This window comes from Acipenser ruthenus, chromosome 34, assembly GCF_902713425.1.
Source record: "Acipenser ruthenus chromosome 34, fAciRut3.2 maternal haplotype, whole genome shotgun sequence".
NCBI lineage: Eukaryota > Metazoa > Chordata > Actinopteri > Acipenseriformes > Acipenseridae > Acipenser > Acipenser ruthenus.
In genome coordinates this window covers 3509604-3531127 of record NC_081222.1, presented here as the reverse complement: position 1 = coordinate 3531127, position 21524 = coordinate 3509604, and the positions used below count along the sequence as shown (strand labels likewise).

At 43.3% G+C, this 21524-nt stretch overlaps 1 protein-coding gene across 2 annotated transcripts in view; it reads right to left on the bottom strand.

Moving 5' to 3' along the window:
* Positions 1-764: 764 nt before the first annotated feature.
* Positions 765-21524, bottom strand: part of LOC117965658 (ras GTPase-activating protein nGAP-like) — a 32516-nt gene continuing 11756 nt past the window's right edge. For both annotated transcript variants that reach the window (XM_059007079.1, XM_059007080.1), the window contains 15 exons: positions 18379-18446; positions 17226-17314; positions 16742-16880; positions 15191-15289; positions 14469-15041; positions 13318-13462; positions 12427-12571; positions 11081-11317; positions 10270-10471; positions 8562-8653; positions 6784-7066; positions 4881-4988; positions 4391-4581; positions 3576-3660; positions 765-3314 (listed from right to left, as the gene is read on the bottom strand). In XM_059007079.1, the coding sequence (XP_058863062.1) occupies positions 3171-3314; positions 3576-3660; positions 4391-4581; positions 4881-4988; positions 6784-7066; positions 8562-8653; positions 10270-10471; positions 11081-11317; positions 12427-12571; positions 13318-13462; positions 14469-15041; positions 15191-15289; positions 16742-16880; positions 17226-17314; positions 18379-18446 (2600 nt within the window). In that variant the 3' untranslated portion in view covers positions 765-3170. The remainder of the gene's footprint in view (positions 3315-3575; positions 3661-4390; positions 4582-4880; positions 4989-6783; positions 7067-8561; positions 8654-10269; positions 10472-11080; positions 11318-12426; positions 12572-13317; positions 13463-14468; positions 15042-15190; positions 15290-16741; positions 16881-17225; positions 17315-18378; positions 18447-21524) is intronic.

Below are 21524 nucleotides of genomic sequence, written 5' to 3'. Positions count from 1 at the left end.
TGCTGTAATACATGTGCACACTGCTGAACTACAGAAGCAATGGGGTGTTCTAATACATGTGCACACTGCTGAACTACAGAAGCAATGGGGTGCTCTAATACATGTGCACACTGCTGAACTACAGAAGCAATGGGGTGCTGTAATACATGTGCACACTGCTGAACTACAGAAGCAATGGGGTGTTCTAATACATGTGCACACTGCTGAACTACAGAAGCAATGGGGTGCTGTAATACATGTGCACACTGCTGAACTACAGAAGGAATGGGGTGCTGTAATACATGTGCTCACTGCTGAACTACAGAAGCAATGGGGTGCTGTAATACATGTGCACACTGCTGAACTACAGAAGCAATGGGGTGCTCTAATACGTGTGCACACTGCTGAACTACAGAAGCAATGGGGTGTTCTAATACATGTGCACACTGCTGAACTACAGAAGCAATGGGGTGTTCTAATACATGTGCACACTGCTGAACTACAGAAGCAATGGGGTGCTGTAATACATGTGCACACTGCTGAACTACAGAAGCAATGGGGTGCTGTAATACATGTGCACGCTGGTGTGTGCTGGTGTGACTGCCAGTGTAGACTGTATCATTTCCACAGACTGAAGTTTGTTTAAAAAAAACATTGAGATTTGTTTTTTTTACTGTAAATCCTAAGTTTGGTATCTTTGAACCGTTTGTTGGTTCTAAATATAATGTGAAAATGTTATTTGAAGCTGGGGCAGAATGGAAAAAATAAGAAAATGGAACATGCTGTTGATAAAAAACACAATTTAATCTACAAGGTTTTTTTTTTTCCCTTCCTTTCCCAGCCCCTGAAAGCATCATTCATGTTGTTATACAGACGAGTTTGAAGACATGTATAATAAAAGTGATTAAATGATAACAAACAACGAACCAGCTGCAGGCATCATGGCATGAGAAGCAGGGAAATGCAATCAAGATCAGAAAGACATGACCACTTCAGCATTGCAGTTCATCCCAGAAAACCTTCTTAGCTCATTATGGGTTCTGTAATGGAATCACTGTCCATGTTTCCAACCTAAAGTCCTGAAATGAATCCCCATATTACACAACTGCATCTTCACATATTGCAACCCACAACCATGAATCTGCTTCATTCCATGCAGTGCTGCACCTCAATGAACAATGCCCTAGTTGCTATTTATTGATCCATCTATTCATCTCACAGCAGAGTCGCTCGCTAATGCAGTCCTCCAAGCCATCAACCTGCTGCCCAATAGGTAGGGCTGCATTTCTTTCATGACAGAAAACGGCATTCTTTAGAATAGGTATTTTAACATATTTCATGAATAATAACATAATATTTATTAAAGCAGAAAAATAGATAGCTTTGTCACATTGTCAAATTGACCATTTTCTCCAGAGTTATTGTACAACAAATGTTTCTAAATGTTTAAATGCTTTCCTGAACAGTAAATGCAGAATTTTGGAATATTTTGTTTTTTACGTCTGCTTTTTAAACATTCTATTTTCACCATCAGTGAATTAGTAACCAAAATAAAAACATAAATACATGTAAAAAAATAATAATAATACAATGACAGAGTGATCTTCAGTAGAAATATTTCCGATCTTTGATGCAGCTGGTGTCTTTTTCGTTGAAGACATTTCAAAGAAATCGTGCAGCTCTCTGCAGTGTGCCCAAGCATTAACTGGAAGCAAACTAAACCGGCTGCCAGGTTCCTGATGCACTTTAACATAAACAGGTAGTGCGTCAATAAGGCAAACATTTTCTGTATTTATTTTAATAAAAAATAGGCATAGTTACACTTATTTCAGAAATAGGAATTTTCACAGGTAACTACATATTGCACAGCACTGGATACATTTAACAGAAATCCATCATAACCGTGACAATAATACAGCTGTACCAGTAGAGTTATAGCGAGTCCTCGAATACTCACATACTGTAAAAACCTTTGTATAAGTCTATTTTCTAGGTGTTTTTAGGGGGTCCTAAAAGGGGGGAAGCAACTTATACACTGGTGTGCCCTATAGGCTTCTTCCTGAAATTGTTGTCTCAAAAAGGGGCAGGCGCGACTTATACACTGGTGCGACTTATACACAGATTTTTACGGTACTCGAAATAGAATCGTTATTGGGAAACTTTGATCAAGGTTCATTATTCAAGAAAAAGAAAATCTTCAATACATTACATGGTGGCAAAATTAGATGCATTTGTAAAAAAAATCTCTGGTTGCAACGCTGAAGGGGCTGGGATTTCCTTGGTGGAGTTGTAAATTGACTTCACAATGCTGATTGCTCCCCTCTCTCTACCCCACTGGCTGGCTGTGTTACTCTTCCCATCGCTGGACCAGCCTTTGAGGACTCTGTTTCTATATAAATTCAAACTCCTACTACCCAAGACAACATCCAGAACAGTCCCGCAATCTGACTTGCATGTAAAAAAAAATCATGCAAATATCAATAGCAGGGAATTATCGAAGAGACATTTGCATGCAATATTATGGTGCAGTCAAGTGTGTGGCAATCTACAATCAACATGGCTTAACTGGGAATGAACCAGGTTTGTGAATCAGCGAATCCCAACAAAACAATAAGGGAGAGCTGATCTGCAAAGCTGTATCACGCTGAAATGAACCGATCCTGGCTAAAACGCATCCACATGCTACCAAATGCAGATACACTGCAGTGATGGGTGCTTCTATAGTCTACAGTGTGAAGCTGTGTGTTTATAGGGCCGTGCTTAATAGTAAATATTGTGTGTGTGGTCCAACGTATTGGTCGACGTCACTAATGCACTTCAAGATGACGGACGATACAGATTCAGCACAAGGCTTATATTCATAATAAATAACAGTGATAAAGAATTCAAACACCATCCTATCCCAGCCTATGCCTCTGCCTAACTTCATAGATGCTTGTGCTTTGGTTTTGTATGCAGTTTGATGCTCCTTCGAGGAATTAAACTACATCAGGGATTCCTTCATGCTTACACAGCAAAGGACAAATGTAACAATTCTAATCTGCTGCAGATTAAGTTTGAAATTGTACACCCTAAATAAATTCAATCGCGGCATTTCAGAATGATGTGGAGGGCTTTAGGCGCCCGGGTAGAATGCCAGAATGTTTTGGGTCCATCTGTGAGGTGCCCCTGGAGAATGCTTGTAGAAAGAGCTAAGGTCCCTTGGTCTCATCATCCCTGTTCTCTAGTGGTTCCTTCTCGGGGTTTGAAGGAGCGACGTGGTTGCTGGTCTGATTCGACGCTTGAGCCTCCTTCAGCTGGTTAATGACGTTAACCAAATCGGCGTATTGTTGTTCCTGAAAAAAAGAGGAAAAAAGGACGTTGGAGTTTATATCAGAATTTACAGGTCTGTCTATTTTTATGATGACCTGAGTTTTTTTAGGAGTAAACACAGCTGGAGTGTTACCTCCTACAAAGCTTAGAGATCAACCAGCTCCTAGGGACTGTAAAACACTTATAATGGAGTCTAAGCTGTAATACTTATTCTACGGCATGAGTTTCCTGACTGGGCGTGTGTGTTATTCGATGTAACCGTAGCAGAGTCTGTCTGGACTCACCAGCATGTTCATTCTCTCCAGAGCAGCCGAGGCAGCGCTCAGCTTGTCCAGATCCTCTCCCCGCTCCTCTTCAATCACCCCCAGCCTGCAACACAACAAGGGTGAGGACGACAGTGAAAATATCACTTAGCGATTTAACAACTATTACGAGAATCACAATCATCTTCAATCGGGCTTAACTCCCTGTAGCAATTGTGACTTCCCTAATTCTCAAGTTCTTTCTGTCTCTCGGTCTGATTTACGTTCGTTAGCTTTTTAAAATAAAGTCGGACCACTGATTTTACTCACAGTAGAGGGGGACTGAACTCAAGTTATATTCCGATTCCAGGTTTAATTAAATGTCTCTTTACAACCCCCTCCCCCCCCAACTCTTTATGGACAAATCCATTGTCTGCAGAAACAGTCAACGCTGACAATATGATAATAATGTTCAGTAAAATAAACAATAAAGACTAACGTTATTATCAATAGTATCACGATAAGCCATGCTTCCTTTACTCCCAGCCCCAGTGGAACACAAATCCCCCTGTAGTAACTGACACAAAATATTACTGCATTGTCTGTGATCCCCATTGTTCTCTTAACCAATGATCTTGTTGCCTAATTTCAAAGACGACAAGTTGTTTCTCAAAACAATGTATGGCAAAATAGTAGCGTCCGTACAAATATATATCTTCAATAATCAAATAGTTTTGATAAATTGATGCTTTTAAAATAAAACATTGAGTCTGTGTTCTCCACCCCACCGGCTGCTCCAATCTCCACTGCTTTCCAATCCCCATGTGCACACTAGGTTGTAATGACCCCCCTCTCACCTGAAGGTGGTGCTGGCGAGCTGCTCATCCCTGGCATCCAGCTGGCCTCTCAGCTCCTGCACCTGGCTGTGCAGCAGTGCATTCTGGTCCTGGCTCTGAGCGATGAAGTCCTCCAGCCTTTTTGCCAGCTCCATTTCTCTGTCTGCCGCTGAGTCCAGATCTCTGCGCAGTTCTGACAGCTCCTGATCGTGCTGTAGGGAGAAGGGTCAGGTCAGTTAGCTTCTTATAGTGACATTGACATTAGGGTATGCTGGTACTCGTAATTGCCTTTAAAAGCTGTCCTTCCCTCACCTTTACAACTGAGTACCAATCAATGGCAATTGAGCGTCCTAAATAAGAGGAAAATTCACTTCCACTCTGTTGTAAAGGTGAGGGAAGGACAGCTTCATTAAAATCAACACATTAATGCATGGATATACTGCATACATGCCGATGAATACTTCTCAAAGGTAATTACGAGTATGAGTCTCTAGTTCAGTGTGGCGCTCACCTTTTCCAGTGGGTGTAATCCCTCATTCTCTTTCTTGTCTACCAAGGATTCGGGAGGTGGGTTAATCCAGGGAACGGTCTTGGATAGCTGTTTCATCCCAGCCTGGTCCTTTAGAAAAATAAACCAAACAAAAGACAAGACATGCTTATCATCTCACCCAGGCAGCACCTTGCAGACTCATTCACCAATTACTTTTATTTGCACTCTTAGTTAATCATTCCTTTATGATCAAGTTAGATCTGACGCAGTAAAACTACTTTTGAAGTATGTTTCTGAAACTGTAGACAGGTAGAGGAGTTAGGTGGCGCAGACAGGAAACGGGCTGACTCCCTAGACTCTCAATTTCCTCCCTTTCCCTTTAGAAGCCTGTTGACCAATCAGGCTCTTTGAATGTGACTTCAAAGAAGTCTGAGCACGGTGACTTTTGGCCATGAGAACACACCGTTACACAAGCACCTACATTTAAAAAATGAATACAAGAATAGATGTAGGCAGCCTGTCTGCATGACCAGAGAAACCAATGGAGATACAGTATCTGTAACAGCAATTCCTATTGCCACTGTCAGAGAATATATGTTCCCCTTCCAAATATTTGTACCCCCTCATTTTTGTACAAAGTCATCTTTCTTTGAGTACTATATCATAAGAACATAAGAAAGGTTACAAACGAGAGGAGGCCATTCGGCCCGACTTGCTCGTTTGGTTGTTAGTAGCTTATTGATCCCAGAATCTCATCAAGCAGCTTCTTGAAGGATCCCAGGGTGTCAGCTTTTCGACAACATTACCGGGGAGTTGCTTCCAGACCCTCACAATTCTCTGTGCAAAAAAGTGCCTCCTATTTTCTGTTCTGAATGCCCCTTTATGTAATCTCCATTTGTGACTCCTGGTCCTTGTTTCTTTTTTCAGGTTGAAAAAGTCCCCTGGGTCGACATTGTCGATACCTTTTATAATTTTGAATGCTTGAATCAGATCGCTGCATAGTCTTTGTTCAAGACTGAATAGATTCAATTATTTTAGCCTGTCTGCATATGACGTGCCTTTGAAACCAGGAATAATTCTGGTTGCTCTTCTTTGCACTCTTTCTGGGTGAACAGAAATTCGGGGGAACCAATATTTGTTCACATCGGACTAGGTGTACTTGGGGTGTACCTGAGCTTGGCTGTGTATACAGACCACTCAAGTGACCCTCATTTCAGGGGTCAGACCCGCAAATTGACATTAAAACCCACAGATCCGCGACAGTCATGTGAGATTCAATGTAAGGTCAGTGTTGATTCTTGGCCGTGCGCACGATCACGAAAAGCAAGTCATATATAGAGTATAAGCTCAGGGTTACAAACCCCTTGAGAATGGAGCTTGTTCGTAAGTCTGAAATGCCCGTAACTCTGAATATGAGTTTTCAATGGTTTTAAGAAATGTGTACGCCTGCTATCTACACCCTGAAGAATAATACAAGGATACGGCACATTAATGCAATAGTCACATTCTTATGGTTCTAAAGTCTTTAAAACAGTATTATACATGGAGAAAGGCTAAACTGAAGTTACCACTGAAACTGCTACAAAAACACAGATTTAAACATCCAGGAATGCCTGGGTTAATGCAGTGCTTGTTTTAAACACAATGCATACTTGGTTTGAAATCTGCCTCACCTCTGTCTGTATACATTTGGTGGTACAGTAATTTTGCCTTCTCCACATTATTATTATTTTTTACATACAATTACCCATTTATACAGTTGGGTTTTTACTGGAGCAATCTAGGTAAAGTACCTTGCTCAAGGGTACAGCAGCAGTGTCCCCCACCTGGGATTGAACCCACGACCCTCCGGTCAAGAGTCCAGAGCCCTAACCACTACTCCACACTGCGCATAGCATTGTAATGTAAACAAGACAACGTGTACCTGAGTCTGGCGGTCCTGCCTGCTGGCTGGGTAGGAGATGTCTAGCTGGGGGGTCTCCGGATAGGGGGGTAGCTCCTCCGTGCTGGCCTGGCGGGCAGGGAGGCCCTTGTGAGTCTTGTTCCTGGCTGGCACGCTCTGGGTGCGCTGCACTGCCCTGCGCTCCTTGCCCAGAGCTCGGTACTTGTCCTCGCAGTAGATCTGCTGCATGGAGTTGTTCACCGGGCTGTACTTCACTAGGTCTTTGGGAGGCACGTACACCGGTTTGCTCTGCTCAACAATCATGCTGTCAGGGGAGGGCAGGTGTAAAAGCTTTATGGGACAGGAATCTAGAAACATGAAAATAAACTTTGGGCTAAGCTCTAAAACCACAAATGTACCCAATAAAGTAACCACACCAGAAATAAACAGCTCAGACTTTGAGTTCAGGGGCTTCCTATTCGTTTTAGATGTTTAATCTGGTGTTGACGATTTGGAGGAAGCAGCTTTGAGAATGTAGCCCTTTATGTCTTCATTGAAACACTTCTAGTTGAAACGTTTCTCATTGAACTCTCATTGTCATTGAACGTTTAGCCGTTATGGATGAAATAACAAGAATCACATGCCTCTGCTTTCAAAGATACTGAGTTTAGCGTTCTGACCTCCTGATGATTTTATTCTTGCCATTATTGGTGTTGGTAAAATAAAGAACCTGTTTTCTGATTTAGAGCAATGATTCGAGCAGAAGAGAAGAAGGTATAGGAAAGACAGAAAAGAGAGCGGATGGGAAAGAATTGTATATTTGGTGGGAAACGTTTCCAGTCTAGTGGTGTTGTTTTGTGAATTCTGAATGGGCTGTCTGTTATTGATTGTTGCTCCCTTGTATTCCTTTCTTGCAGTGTTTGATTGTATATATATATATATATATATATATATATATATATATATATATATATATATATATATATATATATATAGACAAAATGAAATTAGATAATGTAGAATACAGAAGAATATAGGAAAATAAATGGATAGACTCAAAATCACGATGCCTGAAGGTTTAAATAGAAAGAAATGTAATTTACTACATTTACTATGTAGTAAATTACATCACAAGCACATTCATAGATTTAAATAGAAATAAGTGTGTGTAGTTACCATGGCATCAAAAGCCTGCAAGTACCTCCACTGTTTGTTTTCAAACACACTTTCCCTTGGCACAGGCATGTTAAACATACCGGAACATTGGGAAGTTGGCTTTTTTGAGCCAAAAAAAAAAAATATATATATATATATATATATATATATATATATATATATATAGAGAGAGAGAGAGAGAGAGAGAGAGAGAGAGAGAAACGTTCCCATCTGACTGCAAGCTTGATGGGGCTCGTCTGAGCTTTTGCGGGATTACACTCAGCTGTGTCCAGTTCAGCTCACAAAATGTAAAACCTGGACTGCATTCAAACTGCTCAGCTATCGGAGTCTCATTTTCCACCCCTTCTTAGAAAAGTGTAGTTTAACCAGAGATACATAAATCTGAGCATGCAATTCTATTATTGCCTGTTGGTAAGATAAAAATAAGTTTCCCACAGTAAAATAATAGCAAAGTGTAATGAAGCATAGTGAATGCATGAGGAATCATAAGAAAGCATTGTAAAGAATAGCATGGTAAAGCATATTAATAAACGTGGCAAACCAGGGTAAACTACGGTACATGCTTAGTATAAATGCATGGGAAAACTGCAAAAATACAGCAACGTTTCAAAGGGTCCCCCCTCATTCCCCCCATGGGACGGTACCTGCCGATGCTTATTCTCGGAGCGCTGCTGCCCAGCGAGTCTGTGATCCTGTTCAGGACGGAAGGGAGCGGGTGCAGCTTGTCGATGGCGGGCTGCAGAATCAACAACACACGAGTAAGAAGAGACGTGATTAACACCTTATTGATTCTCTGTGGATGCAGCACCCTTCTTTACCTGTGCACCATAGCAACATGCTTATTAGCTGTGCATATGCCATTGGGGACTGCAATTGCTCACAGGGAATTTTGTTTCATGAGTTGACTTAAAGAACAGAGAGGGAGAGGCATTTATAAAATTGCAATGTGGTGTGCTAGGGTAATTGCAAAGTGTAGCTGAGGTTGTATGGTGACATCCTGCTAAAGCATGGTCAACAATAAGTATGATAAATACATAATATGGATGAAATTCAATGACTAGCTATTTAGGGACTATAGCGATTACAAACTGCACCCTTTGTACCTCAAGTTTAAAAATAAAATGAAAGCAAATGAACCCAGTATTCAAATTCCATTTACGAACCACGAACTTTAAACGCAGACCACCAAAGTGACCTGGTCAATAGACACTATGCATATTGCTGTGAGAGACTCTGCTGTCTCTCTGCACACTGACCTGGTCTATAGACACTATGCATATTGCTGTGAGAGACTCTGCTGTCTCTCTGCACACTGACCTGGTCTATAGACACTATGCATATTGCTGTGAGAGACTCTGCTGTCTCTCTGCACACTGACCTGGTCTATAGACACTATGCATATTGCTGTGAAAGACTCTGCTGTCTCTCTGCACACTGACCTGGTCTATAGACACTATGCATATTGCTGTGAGAGACTCTGCTGTCTCTCTGCACACTGACCTGGTCTATAGACACTATGCATATTGCTGTGAAAGACTCTGCTGTCTCTCTGCACACTGACCTGGTCTATAGACACTATGCATATTGCTGTGAGAGACTCTGCTGTCTCTCTGCACACTGACCTGGTCTATAGACACTATGCATATTGCTGTGAGAGACTCTGCTGTCTCTCTGCACACTGACCTGGTCTATAGACACTATGCATATTGCTGTGAGAGACTCTGCTGTCTCTCTGCACACTGACCTGGTCTATAGACACTATGCATATTGCTGTGAGAGACTCTGCTGTCTCTCTGCACACTGACCTGGTCTATAGACACTATGCATATTTCTGTGTGAGACTCTGCTGTCTCTCTGCGCACTGACCTGGTCTATAGACACTATGCATATTGCTGTGTGACACTCTGCTGTCTCTCTGCACACTGACCTGGTCTATAGACACTATGCATATTGCTGTGAGAGACTCTGCTGTCTCTCTGCACACTGACCTGGTCTATAGACACTATGCATATTGCTGTGAGAGACTCTGCTGTCTCTCTGCACACTGACCTGGTCTATAGACACTATGCATATTGCTGTGTGAGACTCTGCTGTCTCTCTGTGCACTGACCTGGTCTATAGACACTATGCATATTGCTGTGAGAGACTCTGCTGTCTCTGCACACTGACCTGGTCTATAGACACTATGCATATTGCTGTGTGACACTCTGCTGTCTCTCTGCACACTGACCTGGTCTATAGACACTATGCATATTGCTGTGAGAGACTCTGCTGTCTCTCTGCATACTGACCTGGTCTATAGACACTATGCATATTGCTGTGAGAGACTCTGCTGTCTCTCTGCATACTGACCTGGTCTATAGGTGCTATGATGGCGCACAGCAGCTCGTGCAGAATGGACAGTTGAAGTGGCAGGTCCACGTAGCCGTCGAAGCGAGACATGTGGACCTCGCTGTCCGGGTTCGAGACATCCTGCAGGAAAGCGCGCATCCGATCCCAGTGCTGCTCCAGGAACTCGTTCATGAACAGCATGTACTCCTCCTTATCCCCGAAGCTGGAGGGAGAGACAGACAGACAGACAAACAGGTGTGACGTTGCAGACCATCCACAACCAAGCAAGTGCTCATTTATAATTAACAAAAGCCAAAAGCTATAGGCTAGATGTTGGAGTTCTGTTTCACTTTGAATCTGATAAGAGATTCGCTTAGCTGTGCAAAAAATAGCGAAGAAGAGGGTTTCCGAAGGCAGCTGATGCTGACATGAGAACGTTCCCGGCAGCTCCCAAAAATTACAGCAGGAAGAAACTCTTTAGATCCCGATCAAATCCTTCGGTGCATATTGTGAGCGTGTGCAGCTATTCTGCATCCCTGCTTGGGCACGTGCTTCAGAATTTGAAGTGCAATGACCAGGAAAGTGCTTCTTATGTTCTTATGCTGTATCCTCTATGAAAGCACGCTCTCGACTTGATTAGAGGGAGCCACCAAACACTTAGAAACATATTATAAGCCATTAAAACTATTAACTCAGTTTATATAGTTTATGCATGCAGTGGTTGAAAGGTTTTGAATGCCTTGTCGTTGCCGTTCTTGGTGCAGATTTGCACTCTGATTCTAGGTGTATTTGCTGCTACACGTTTCAATGGGGTGGTTGCAGGGTGACTCACGGGGTGAAGTTGGCCAGGTTCTGGATGACCTTGGCGGTGAGGGTGAGGGTCCGGGCCGTCCCGTCGGGGGGGTACTGCTGCGTCAGGCCGAAGAGGCTGGGGCTCATGATGGCGGGACACAGGAAGCGCAGGAAGAGCGAGGCGCAGATGAGCCGCGTGCCGATGTCCCGTTTCTCCCGGATTGAGCATTCCTCCTGCCAGCATGAGAAGATCTCGTTCAGCTCCCCTGGGAATGAGCTGGGGGGGTGGGGGGAGAGAGAGAGAGAGAGAGTGAGAGAGAGTGAGAGAGAGTGAGAGAGAGACAGACAGACAGAGAGAGAGAGAGAGAGAGAGAGAGAGAGAGACACAGAGAGAGAGTGAGAGCGAGTGAGAGAGAGAGAGAGAGAGAGAGAGAGACAGAGAGAGCTACGGATCATGAAACCGCTCTCAATTGAAACAGCAGATTTCAGATTTCAGTTACGCTACCCTGACACCAAATCCTCCCACCCCCCCACGCCCTCTGGCCTGTAGCATATGAGAGTGAAATGTGTTGGTAATGCTAAACTAGTTTGCTGGAGGTGACTGGCACAAGGAGAGTTGCTAAGGTAACTTAGGCTTCAAATGATTGGAGCGATAAAGCATGTGCAGAAATGTATGGGGAAGGAACATATGGTAAACAATTATCCACAGTGACCTTGTAAAAGAGAGTAGTTAGGGGTTGGTTGCACTTGAATGGAGCAACAGCTAAGGGGCGAAATACTATTGATAATTGATAAGATGACAAAAACAGACTGTAGTCATGTATGTTCTGAGCCTACTATAGTATAAATAGCAGGCATGGAGGCGACACAGACAGAGAAACCTCTAATACCTCCAGGATCATCGTGGACCATCGGTGAATCAGTCTAAGGGCTCTCTCCAGGGGAGAGGTAATCCCATCAATTGTCTATCCCTGTTATTACTAGTGGCACATATTGCATCTAAACAATAACATTCAATGCAGAATGTAATGTGGGTATCTGGATAATAAATGGTAAACATTGTTCAAATTTGAAACATGGTCTCACCCTTATAGCGTAACAAAGTAGTTAATTCCATGTTAACCTTAACCCTGTAATGCCCACACATTTTTTAAATGACAACAGCGACTTTATTTATGTAATTAGATTCCGTTTCTTGTTCAAAACATTTTTTTTTCATCTGCCCGGCAACACAAAATGTTCTGCATATGAAAAATTTGGGCTTGTGAGGCTGGATATAAAAAATAATAATATAGATGGGTGGCTAAGCATTGTATCAGATGTGATACAGAAATGGGCACTACAGGGTTGACTCATACAGCTTACAGCCCCTCGGTCTGTCCTCACCTGTAGGCCTCTGTAATCCTCTGGAAAGCCTCCTCACAGCCGCTACGCAGGTGCTGCTGCTGTTCCTGCAGCTCGCTGGGGGAGCACTTCTGTGGGTCCACCTCACAGCTCACCGACGACTGGTACAGCCCGGTAATGAAGTCCCCTGTGCAGGGAGAGGAGATGGTACAGTCTGGTACTTCATTACACATCCACACCCCTTCACATGCACACACTGAGACAGGAACAGAGGCTGACAGACACCCGCGTAAACACACACAGGACAAGACCAGAAACACACACACACAGACACATCAAGACAGACTGAGACTCACACACACACACACCAAGACAGGCAGAGACTCACACACACACACCAAGACAGGCAGAGACTCACACACACACACCAAGACAGGCAGAGACTCACACACACACACCAAGACAGGCAGAGACTCACACACACACACCAAGACAGAACCAAAAGCAGACACACACACACATACAGACAGGCAGAGAGGCTGACAGACAAACACGCACGCAAAATTCATACAGACATACAAATACAGACAAGCAGAACCAGCCACACACACACACACACACACACACACACAAAGACAGACAGGCAGAGATGCTGACAGACACCTTCATGCACTCACACCAAACAAACAGACTTTGAAACAATCCCAGACATAGAATCAGGGCCCAATTTTTAAAACTCTAAGCATAGTTATTTCTTTAAAGCCCATTTTGATTCATGAAATTTAAAAAAAAGTTTGGAGTTCACTGAACCGTTTTCAAATGTTTAAGAAAGCAGGTTTAGAAATGTATTCTCAATTAACAAAGCTATGTTGCCTTTAGGTATACTCTTCAGAAAACCAGTCCTTTGGTGTTGTACCCGGACAGCGTGTTTACCGAGCGTGTCGATCAGGTACTTCTGCCCCACCAGCTTCATGTACTCGTCGATGGCCTTGGTGACCAGCGTGTTCTCTCTGAAGATCAGGGACTCCTTCTCACCGAATCGATCCACCTCCGCGATGCCCAGGTCCTTCAGGAAATCCTGGGGGGGGTGGGGAACAGGGAAGAGGGTGAACTAGGGCCGAGGCCATGCTGATTTTTCCTTGTCATCAGTACGACGGTAATAAAGTCTGGATGAGAGGAAAAATCTCTTCCAAACGGCTTTTAACCCTTTAAGGTGCAAGGGAGGTATGTGCCCCACAAATAAAAATGCAAACGTTCTTATTTTTATCAATGAGGGGCACGAAACAGAGTTTGCAATGTACTGACAGGTTGGATCCGGTCATCCAAGTGGTCAGTTTCCTCCTCGTGATACTTGAGTCACTTTCAAATGCATTTTAAGAAAAAGATTCTGAACAAGCGCTCAATCCCTTGTGTACCTGAAGGGGTTAAAACACTCAGCATGGAACTTAATGGCCACTGATTGGTACTCGTTGTAAAGGTGAGGGGAGGGCAGCTGTTCTTGTTTTCAAATCAACACATTAATGAATAGATTTATTTAATACCTGCCGATAAATACGTCTTAAAGGCAGTTATGAGTACGGGTATCAGCACACTGCTAGGATGAACCAGGCAGGCAAGTGAACCGGATACTGACAGAAAAATGTAACGACCTACGATTTCATCTTCATCTCATTTTGCTTAACATTACCATCCATTTTTTCTATGGAAAATGTAAAACAAAGGGATATGGCGGGAAACAAAAAACACAGTTTAGTCTTCAAAACAATTTTAATTTGGTAATATGATAGCAGCAGTGTGGAGTAGTGGTTAGGGCTCTGGACTCTTGACCAGAGGGTCGTGGGTTCAATCCCAGCTGGGGGGACACTGCTGCTGTACCCTTGAGCAAGGTACTTTACCTAGATTGCTCCAGTAAAAACCCAACTGTATAAATGGGTAATTGTATGTAAAAATAATGTGATATCTTGTAACAATTGTAAGTAGTCCTGGATAAGGGCATCTACTAAGAAATAAATAATAATAATAATAATAATAATAATAATAATGATAGACCCCGGTGATTGGATGTTACAGAGCTCTAGTCATACCTTGGCTTTGCCAATGCTCTGCAGCACATGCACCAGAGCACAGGCCAGCTCTTCCTTCTCCTTGACCGAGATGACTGGCTCCAGCCCCGTGCAGAGCTCCATGTAGTTGAAGGTGATGTACTCTGCGAATTCCTTGTACTGCTCGATGGGCAGGACCTTGACGTTCTGGTAGCGGGCCTTGATCCTGATAGACGCCACCACCGCCCCTCCCTCCCTGTTCCTCTCCTTGCCAGAGTGCCCGGCGACGGGGTACCAGCGCTCCACGAACTGCCTCCCGGTGAGCTCGGGGAGCGAGATGGAGACGCTCCCCAGAGGAGAGTTGTCCTCCTTGGACTTCTTCTTGCTCTCCTCGTCCCGGAAGAGGTGCAGGGTGAGCTGGGAAACCGGGGGCAGGTTGTCCAGCTCAAACAGCTCCCCCCAGAAGAGGGTGCCCGTGGTGTTCGTCTTGCTGGTGGTCCTGGCGTACAGGCTCCCGTCCAGGTGCAGCTCCCAGAAGTACCTCTTCTTGGGTGCCAGGTCCTTGGCGTCATTCACCCAGAAGCTCAGCATATTCTCCGTGCGCTCGCAGTTATCCTAGAGGGGGATACAAAAGGTTTACCAAAGGCAAGCGATCCAACATGCAGTACAACGCTGGATACAGTCAGATGACCTGCAGATAATATAATTATTATAATTGTTTTCCTATTTCATTTTCGTTCCTGATTCGCTGACGTGCTTGTTACCTTGTTGGGCTGAGCTGCTCTCCGCAGGTTCTCAATCCAGCGGTCTCGCTCCGCTGCAGATGTGCACCCGAAACATCGGCTCCCCTCCGCGTTGATCACCTGGGGGCACAAGAGCCACAGTCAACTAGGGCAGGACCAGGGCTGCGGGCATCATCTGCCATTTTTCCATCAGCCACCGGTACTGACTTCAGAGCGCTTTGAAATCAGACTCGCTCATTTGGTGTAGACCCAGGGTCTGGGTCAATTCCTGTTTTTCAATTCCAATTCCATTTCCAATTCCTTTTTAAAATAAATTCCCAGTTTCCAAAAGTTCCAAAAATTTTAGAGACATAATAATTGTTTGATTGTTCAACTGCTTTCATTTGAAGCCAATTTGAACTGACGAACAGCGACTTCAATTTAGAAATTTGTTGCCACTGCGAGAAGCTCATTTCAACAAAGTACTGTTAATTGCAATTTTGATGAATGATGTGTTGGAGGTGGTTATAAGGGAATTGGAATTGGAATTGGAATTGGAATTGGAAATTGGAATTGGAATTAGGAATTGTGAATTGTGAATTGATTGAAAAACAGGACTTGGCCCCAACCCTGATGTTAACCAATGCTGTAAGCACAGCACAGAAACCAGGACCAGAGGACACCGTTGGAAATGAAGTGAAACAGTTTTTAGATGAAGCAGCTACTAGGAACAAGACGGGTACTGATGGGCTGACTGGCCTCCCTTCATACATTATTTTCTTTTTTTATTTCAGCTGGGACAGTCGACCCCAGGTGCGGGCTGGCAGAACTCGATCTCTCCACACTGCTGGTGAAAGTTACCTAATGAGCATCCAATGAGGAGAATGCAAGAGAGAGGCAGGGTTTGAATCTGACTGCAGAAAAAAAAGATATGCTGAACATGAAGGCTTTGAAACCTGTCAGGGAAACATTGGAGGATGATGAATTCATTTCTAAGTTGCAGTTATACAAAACACGGGACACACAGGTGACTTTTGGTGTGATGTCCAGTAGCAGATGGGCTTGTAGAACCTTGACTGCTGATGGAACCGGCTGCAGCCCCAGTTTAATACTGGGAGCGAGACGAGTTTGAGTGCCGGTAATCTGGTGACCAGCAGTAGTTGGGAATTAAGACAGATGGTTTATTAGTGGATCCCCAGCAGGAGTTGTAAAGAATCTTAGATCTCAGACTGTTCTACATTTTTTCAGTTCCTAGGGTTCATACGGAATTTGGAAATAATCCATTTGGGTTTCTAGCTCCGTGGTCTTGAAATAAACTTACTGTCTTGATACCTTTAAAGGAGTTCAAACAAAAAAGTGATGTGTTGTTGTTTTCCCGGCGCTCTTGTAATTTAATTAACTTGTTTGTATTGGTTCTGCTCATTCAAATGTGTGTGCTTTTTGTATTATATGCCACCTTCTTGACCAGGTCTCCCTTAAAAAGATGTTTTAATTTCAACTGGCCTTTCCTGGTTAAATAAAGGTTAAATCAAATAAATATTTAAACAAAGGAGATCCCCATGCGCGTGTGCAGCTGGCTGGGCGCACGATTACCTCGAAGCAGTACTTCTCCCCCAGGATGCTGCTGTGGAGCGGGCGAATGACGATGTTTTTGTCGTTGCTCAGATCGAGGCTTTCTGCCATGCTAACGGGCATCGTCAGGGACTCCCGCGAACCGAGGACACTCGCCGGCCTGTGATAGGACAGGGAAAAAAGGAATGAAAAACAAAAACCTTTCAGCGCTTCTCAGAGTCGTGAGACGTTTCTTCAGGTGCTCAAAATTAAAACAATTTCTCAAGTACTACCAGGAAGCTATGCATTGGTACAGTGCAGCTAACAATTGCTTCCCCACAAACTTTGCATGTTTATATGTAGTTCCACCTGGATAGGGTGAAATTTCTTCAATTCTAGGATTTTTTTTTAAGGTGCTCGTATTGCAGGAGAAGTGAAATGACACGGGGTGGGGTTGGGAGTGTGAGGTAATAGCAATGTAGTATATTGTTTTATACATGACGTGACAGACAAGGAGGGCTCTCACCTCACGCTGTCTAAGGAGCCATTGACGTCGTTCAGTTGACTGCTGCTCCTGGCAAGAGGACCCTGCTTGAACCTCCTGATAATCATCCCCTAAACCGGAAAAGAAGACAACCTGCCTTTAAATCACAAAACTAGCAAAATAAACCTGACAACTGAATTTGAATTACGGTGCCCCTGTAAGGTTTAGGAATCAAGGTAAAGATGGAATTAACTCTGTTACGATATAAGGACCCAGACCACGTTTAAAATACCCACATTCCATTCCACCTTGAACGTTATTGTTTAGATCCAATACGTGCCGCTAGAATTAACAAACATAGACAATTGATCCAGTTACATGAACCTCTGGAGAGACAGCCTCAGACGCTACACAGATGGTCCCGATGGTCTCTGGAGGTATTGGGAGCTTCTCTGCCTGTGTCTCCTCTACGCCTGCTATTTCTACTCTAGTAGCTCAGAGCATACATGACTACAGTTTGTTTCTATTATCTTACTAATTATAATAGAAATGTGTTATTCAGCTGTTGCTCCATTGAAGTGCAACCAACCACTAACTACTCTATTTTACAAGGTCACTGTGGTTAATTGTATAACATATTTCCCTTCCCATACATTGTTGCATATTCTTTATCACTTCAATCATTTTAAACCTAAATTGTCTTAGAAACTTTACTTATGCCAAAGTCGCCTCCAGCAAACACGTTTTCTTTCTTATGATTACCAATACATGTTCTTCTCTACACCCCTGTAGCGTGTGTCCTTGTAGCGACTTCTGAGAAGTACCAAGACAACAACAGCGATAAAGGTAACTGGTGTTTCTGCATTTTAAAATTCAATTATAGTTGTTTTTTTTATTTATTATTTGGAAGTGTTTTAAAGTTTAAATTCGGACGCTAATTTAAATTGCAATTTAAAGAGTTTTGTTTATTAAGTCTGTGAAGAGGGATTAAATGAAGTTTAGCATTCGTAAAACTTTTCTAAACTAGGAGGGATAGTACAAAAAAAAAATTGACTGCATTAAATAAATCAGATTTTGTTCTTCAACCTAAACTCTTTAGTGTTTTCATATATACATGGTGTTTAGAACATTATTAAATAATATCTCAACAGGAAGTATCAAGTTTTGAAAGTTTTATCAGGAAATAGTGGCTTACCTTGACCCCTCCCTCAGACTGGCCCTTTGGCTTCTGACCCAAAGGTGATGCATTTTCAGTGGGACCCTCTGGAAACAAAAAAAGAGGTTTAAACTTTTTCAAACTTTCAAACAAAGTCTGTTTGGATTGTTCCTTGTGTCCGGCCCATTGTAAACCTGTGCACCTTTTTAAATAGAAACCAGTAGCTTTTATCCACATTCTGTAATTCCCAGCAACTGCATACATCCTTGAACTGGAAACGGCTTCAAATACTGACACAACTATGAATCATCTTGTACATATTACATCACTCATGTCAAGGCTCTTACCAATTGCCAAGGCAGCAGTGTGGAGTAGTGGTTAGGGCTCTGGACTCTTGACCGGAGGGTCGTGGGTTCAATCCCAGGTGGGGGACACTGCTGCTGTACCCTTGAGCAAGGTACTTTACCTAGATTGCTCCAGTAAAAACCCAACTGTATAAATGGGTAATTGTATGTAAAAATAATGTGATATCTTTTAACAATTGTAAGTCGCCCTGGATAAGGGCGTCTGCTAAGAAATAAATAATAATAATAATAATAATAATAATAATAATAATAATAATAATACTATCATAGCACCAAGAAACTGGGAACAGATTGTCAAAATATCTTGAGAACAGTGAAAGCATGCAGCTGTGGTCTGCTGGTCTTGAATTGTAAATCTCTTGGGTCAGGTTAGGTTTGCAGCAATAAAGGAGAGATGTGCTTGTCAGGTACTTCTTGCACGTCTTATATAGAATTGATTGATCAAAAAAAATATACTACATTGTGTCTCTAATTACTGTGTATTTACATAGTAGTTACTCAGTACTACTCAATGTGTAAATCTGTGTACACGATGTATGTAAGTACACAATTGCATCAGAAAAGGGTTGAGGTAGGGTTAGGGTTATATCATGCAAAAAGATTTACACATAAGTACATTGTAACTATGCTTAATAACATTGTAATTATGTGTAAGTACACATGTATTTACTAAGTAACTACTATGTAAATACACAGTAATTAGAGACACAATGTAAAGTGAAGTGATGCCATGTTCCTGGTGGAGACGTGACTGTAAGGGGAAGAAATCTGAAATCTGTCTCGATGCTTTGCTGTTGCTGTTGTTGTTGTGTGTGATAACCTCAAGCCCTGGAGCTTTATCTCAGGCATCAGGAAGCACAGCGGTGAACAACACATTTCCTGCAGCTCTGCTGCCTCCACTCAGCTGAATAAACCAGTCTGTCTGCTGCAGACGCTGCCGACGATCCTGAGGAGCAGGGGAGCCCGAACAGGGGCCAGCGAGCCAAGCTTTCACAGGCACTCCCACGCACCCGGGAAACAGAACTACAGAACCAGCGTGCTTGTTGTAACCTGCACTACAGAACCAGCGTGCTTGTTGTAACCTGCACTACAGAACCAGCGTGCTTGGTGTAACCTGCACTACAGAACCAGCGTGCTTGGTGTAACCTGCACTACAGAACCAGCGTGCTTGGTGTAACCTGCACTACAGAACCAGCGTGCTTGTTGTAACCTGCACTACAGAACCAGCATGCTTGTTGTAACCTGCACTACAGAACCAGCGTGCTTGTTGTAACCTGCACTACAGAACCAGTGTGCTTGTTGTAACCTGCACTACAGAACCAGCGTGCTTGTTGTAACCTGCACTACAGAACCAGCGTGCTTGTTGTAACCTGCACTACAGAACCAGCGTGCTTGTTGTAACCTGCACTACAGAACCAGCGTGCTTGGTGTAACCTGCACTACAGAACCAGCGTGCTTGTTTTCAGCCACTTTCACACACAAATGCCGCTACTGAGCCGTCTCAGAGACGTTTAAAAAAAATCTTTAAAATACCCATTCACACAGCACGAAATTGCACAATCTATGCTGGTATAATACCGTGATAACCCTTTCACACAACCAAAGGGATCATGTGAGTACAACTGTCAAACCTCAGTCAACGTTGTTTTCATGGCAACGGAGATTCACCCATAAATTACAGCATCACGCACTGTCCCTTCTTTACATTTTACCAACAGGCAATAACAGAATTGCATGCTCAGATTTATGTATCTCTGGTTAAACTACACTTTTCTAAGGGGGGGGGGGTGGAAAATGAGACTCCGACAGCTGAGCAGTTTGAATCCAGTCCAGGTTTTACATTTTGTGAGCTTAACTGGACACAGCTGAGTGTAATCCTGCAAACCAGACAGAGCAAAAGCTCAGGCGAGCCCCATCAAGCTTGCAGTCAGATTGGAATGCTCCCACCCCACCCCACCCCTGGTTTGTTTGGTCTAATGTGGTCAAATGTGTTTAGTAATAGCAGTATGAACTAATCGCTGGTGGTCTTGTTACACTGAAGACATTTTAAGGTATGCAGACTTACTAATAAGAATAGAATATCACTTTGAAACTGATTCTTTAACAACATCGGTGCAACTAGAAAGTCGTTTTAGTGGTAAACATTTTAATTCACATCAAACACACTGTTACAGATATAGAGCAGCACTAGAACACCTCAAGATTGATCATTTATTTATTTTATTTTTATTTATTTAATAATTTAGTCGTTGCCAATTAGTTTTTTTATTATTATTTTCTCCCCAATTTGAAATGCCCAATTATTTTTAGGCTCAGCTCACCCCTACCACCCCTGCGCTGACACTCCTACCACCCCTGCGCTTCTTTACACGCTGCAGACTCACCGTGCAGCCGCCTCAGAGCTACAGCGTCGGAGGACAACGCAGCTCTGGGCAGCTTACAGGCAAGCCTGCAGGCGCCTGGCCAGACTACAGGGGTCGCTGGTGCGCGGTGAGCCGAGGACACCCTGGCCGACCTAACCCTTCCTCCCCCGGGGCGACGCTCGGCCAATTGGGCGCCTCCCCCTGGGAGCTCCCGTCCACGGTCGGCTGTGGAATAGCCTGGACTCGAACTCGCGATGTCCAGGCTATAGAGCGCACTTTTACTGGATGCGCCACTCGGGAGGCCCGTAAGATTGATCATTTATATACCTACCTGCACGAAAACCTCTGGGTCTGAGAATTTACATTTTCAATCAGCAAATCAGATATAGAATCAATAGACACTCATGTGTGAAAATGTTAGACCACTCTGTGCTTTAATTAGGCATCTTAAACAACT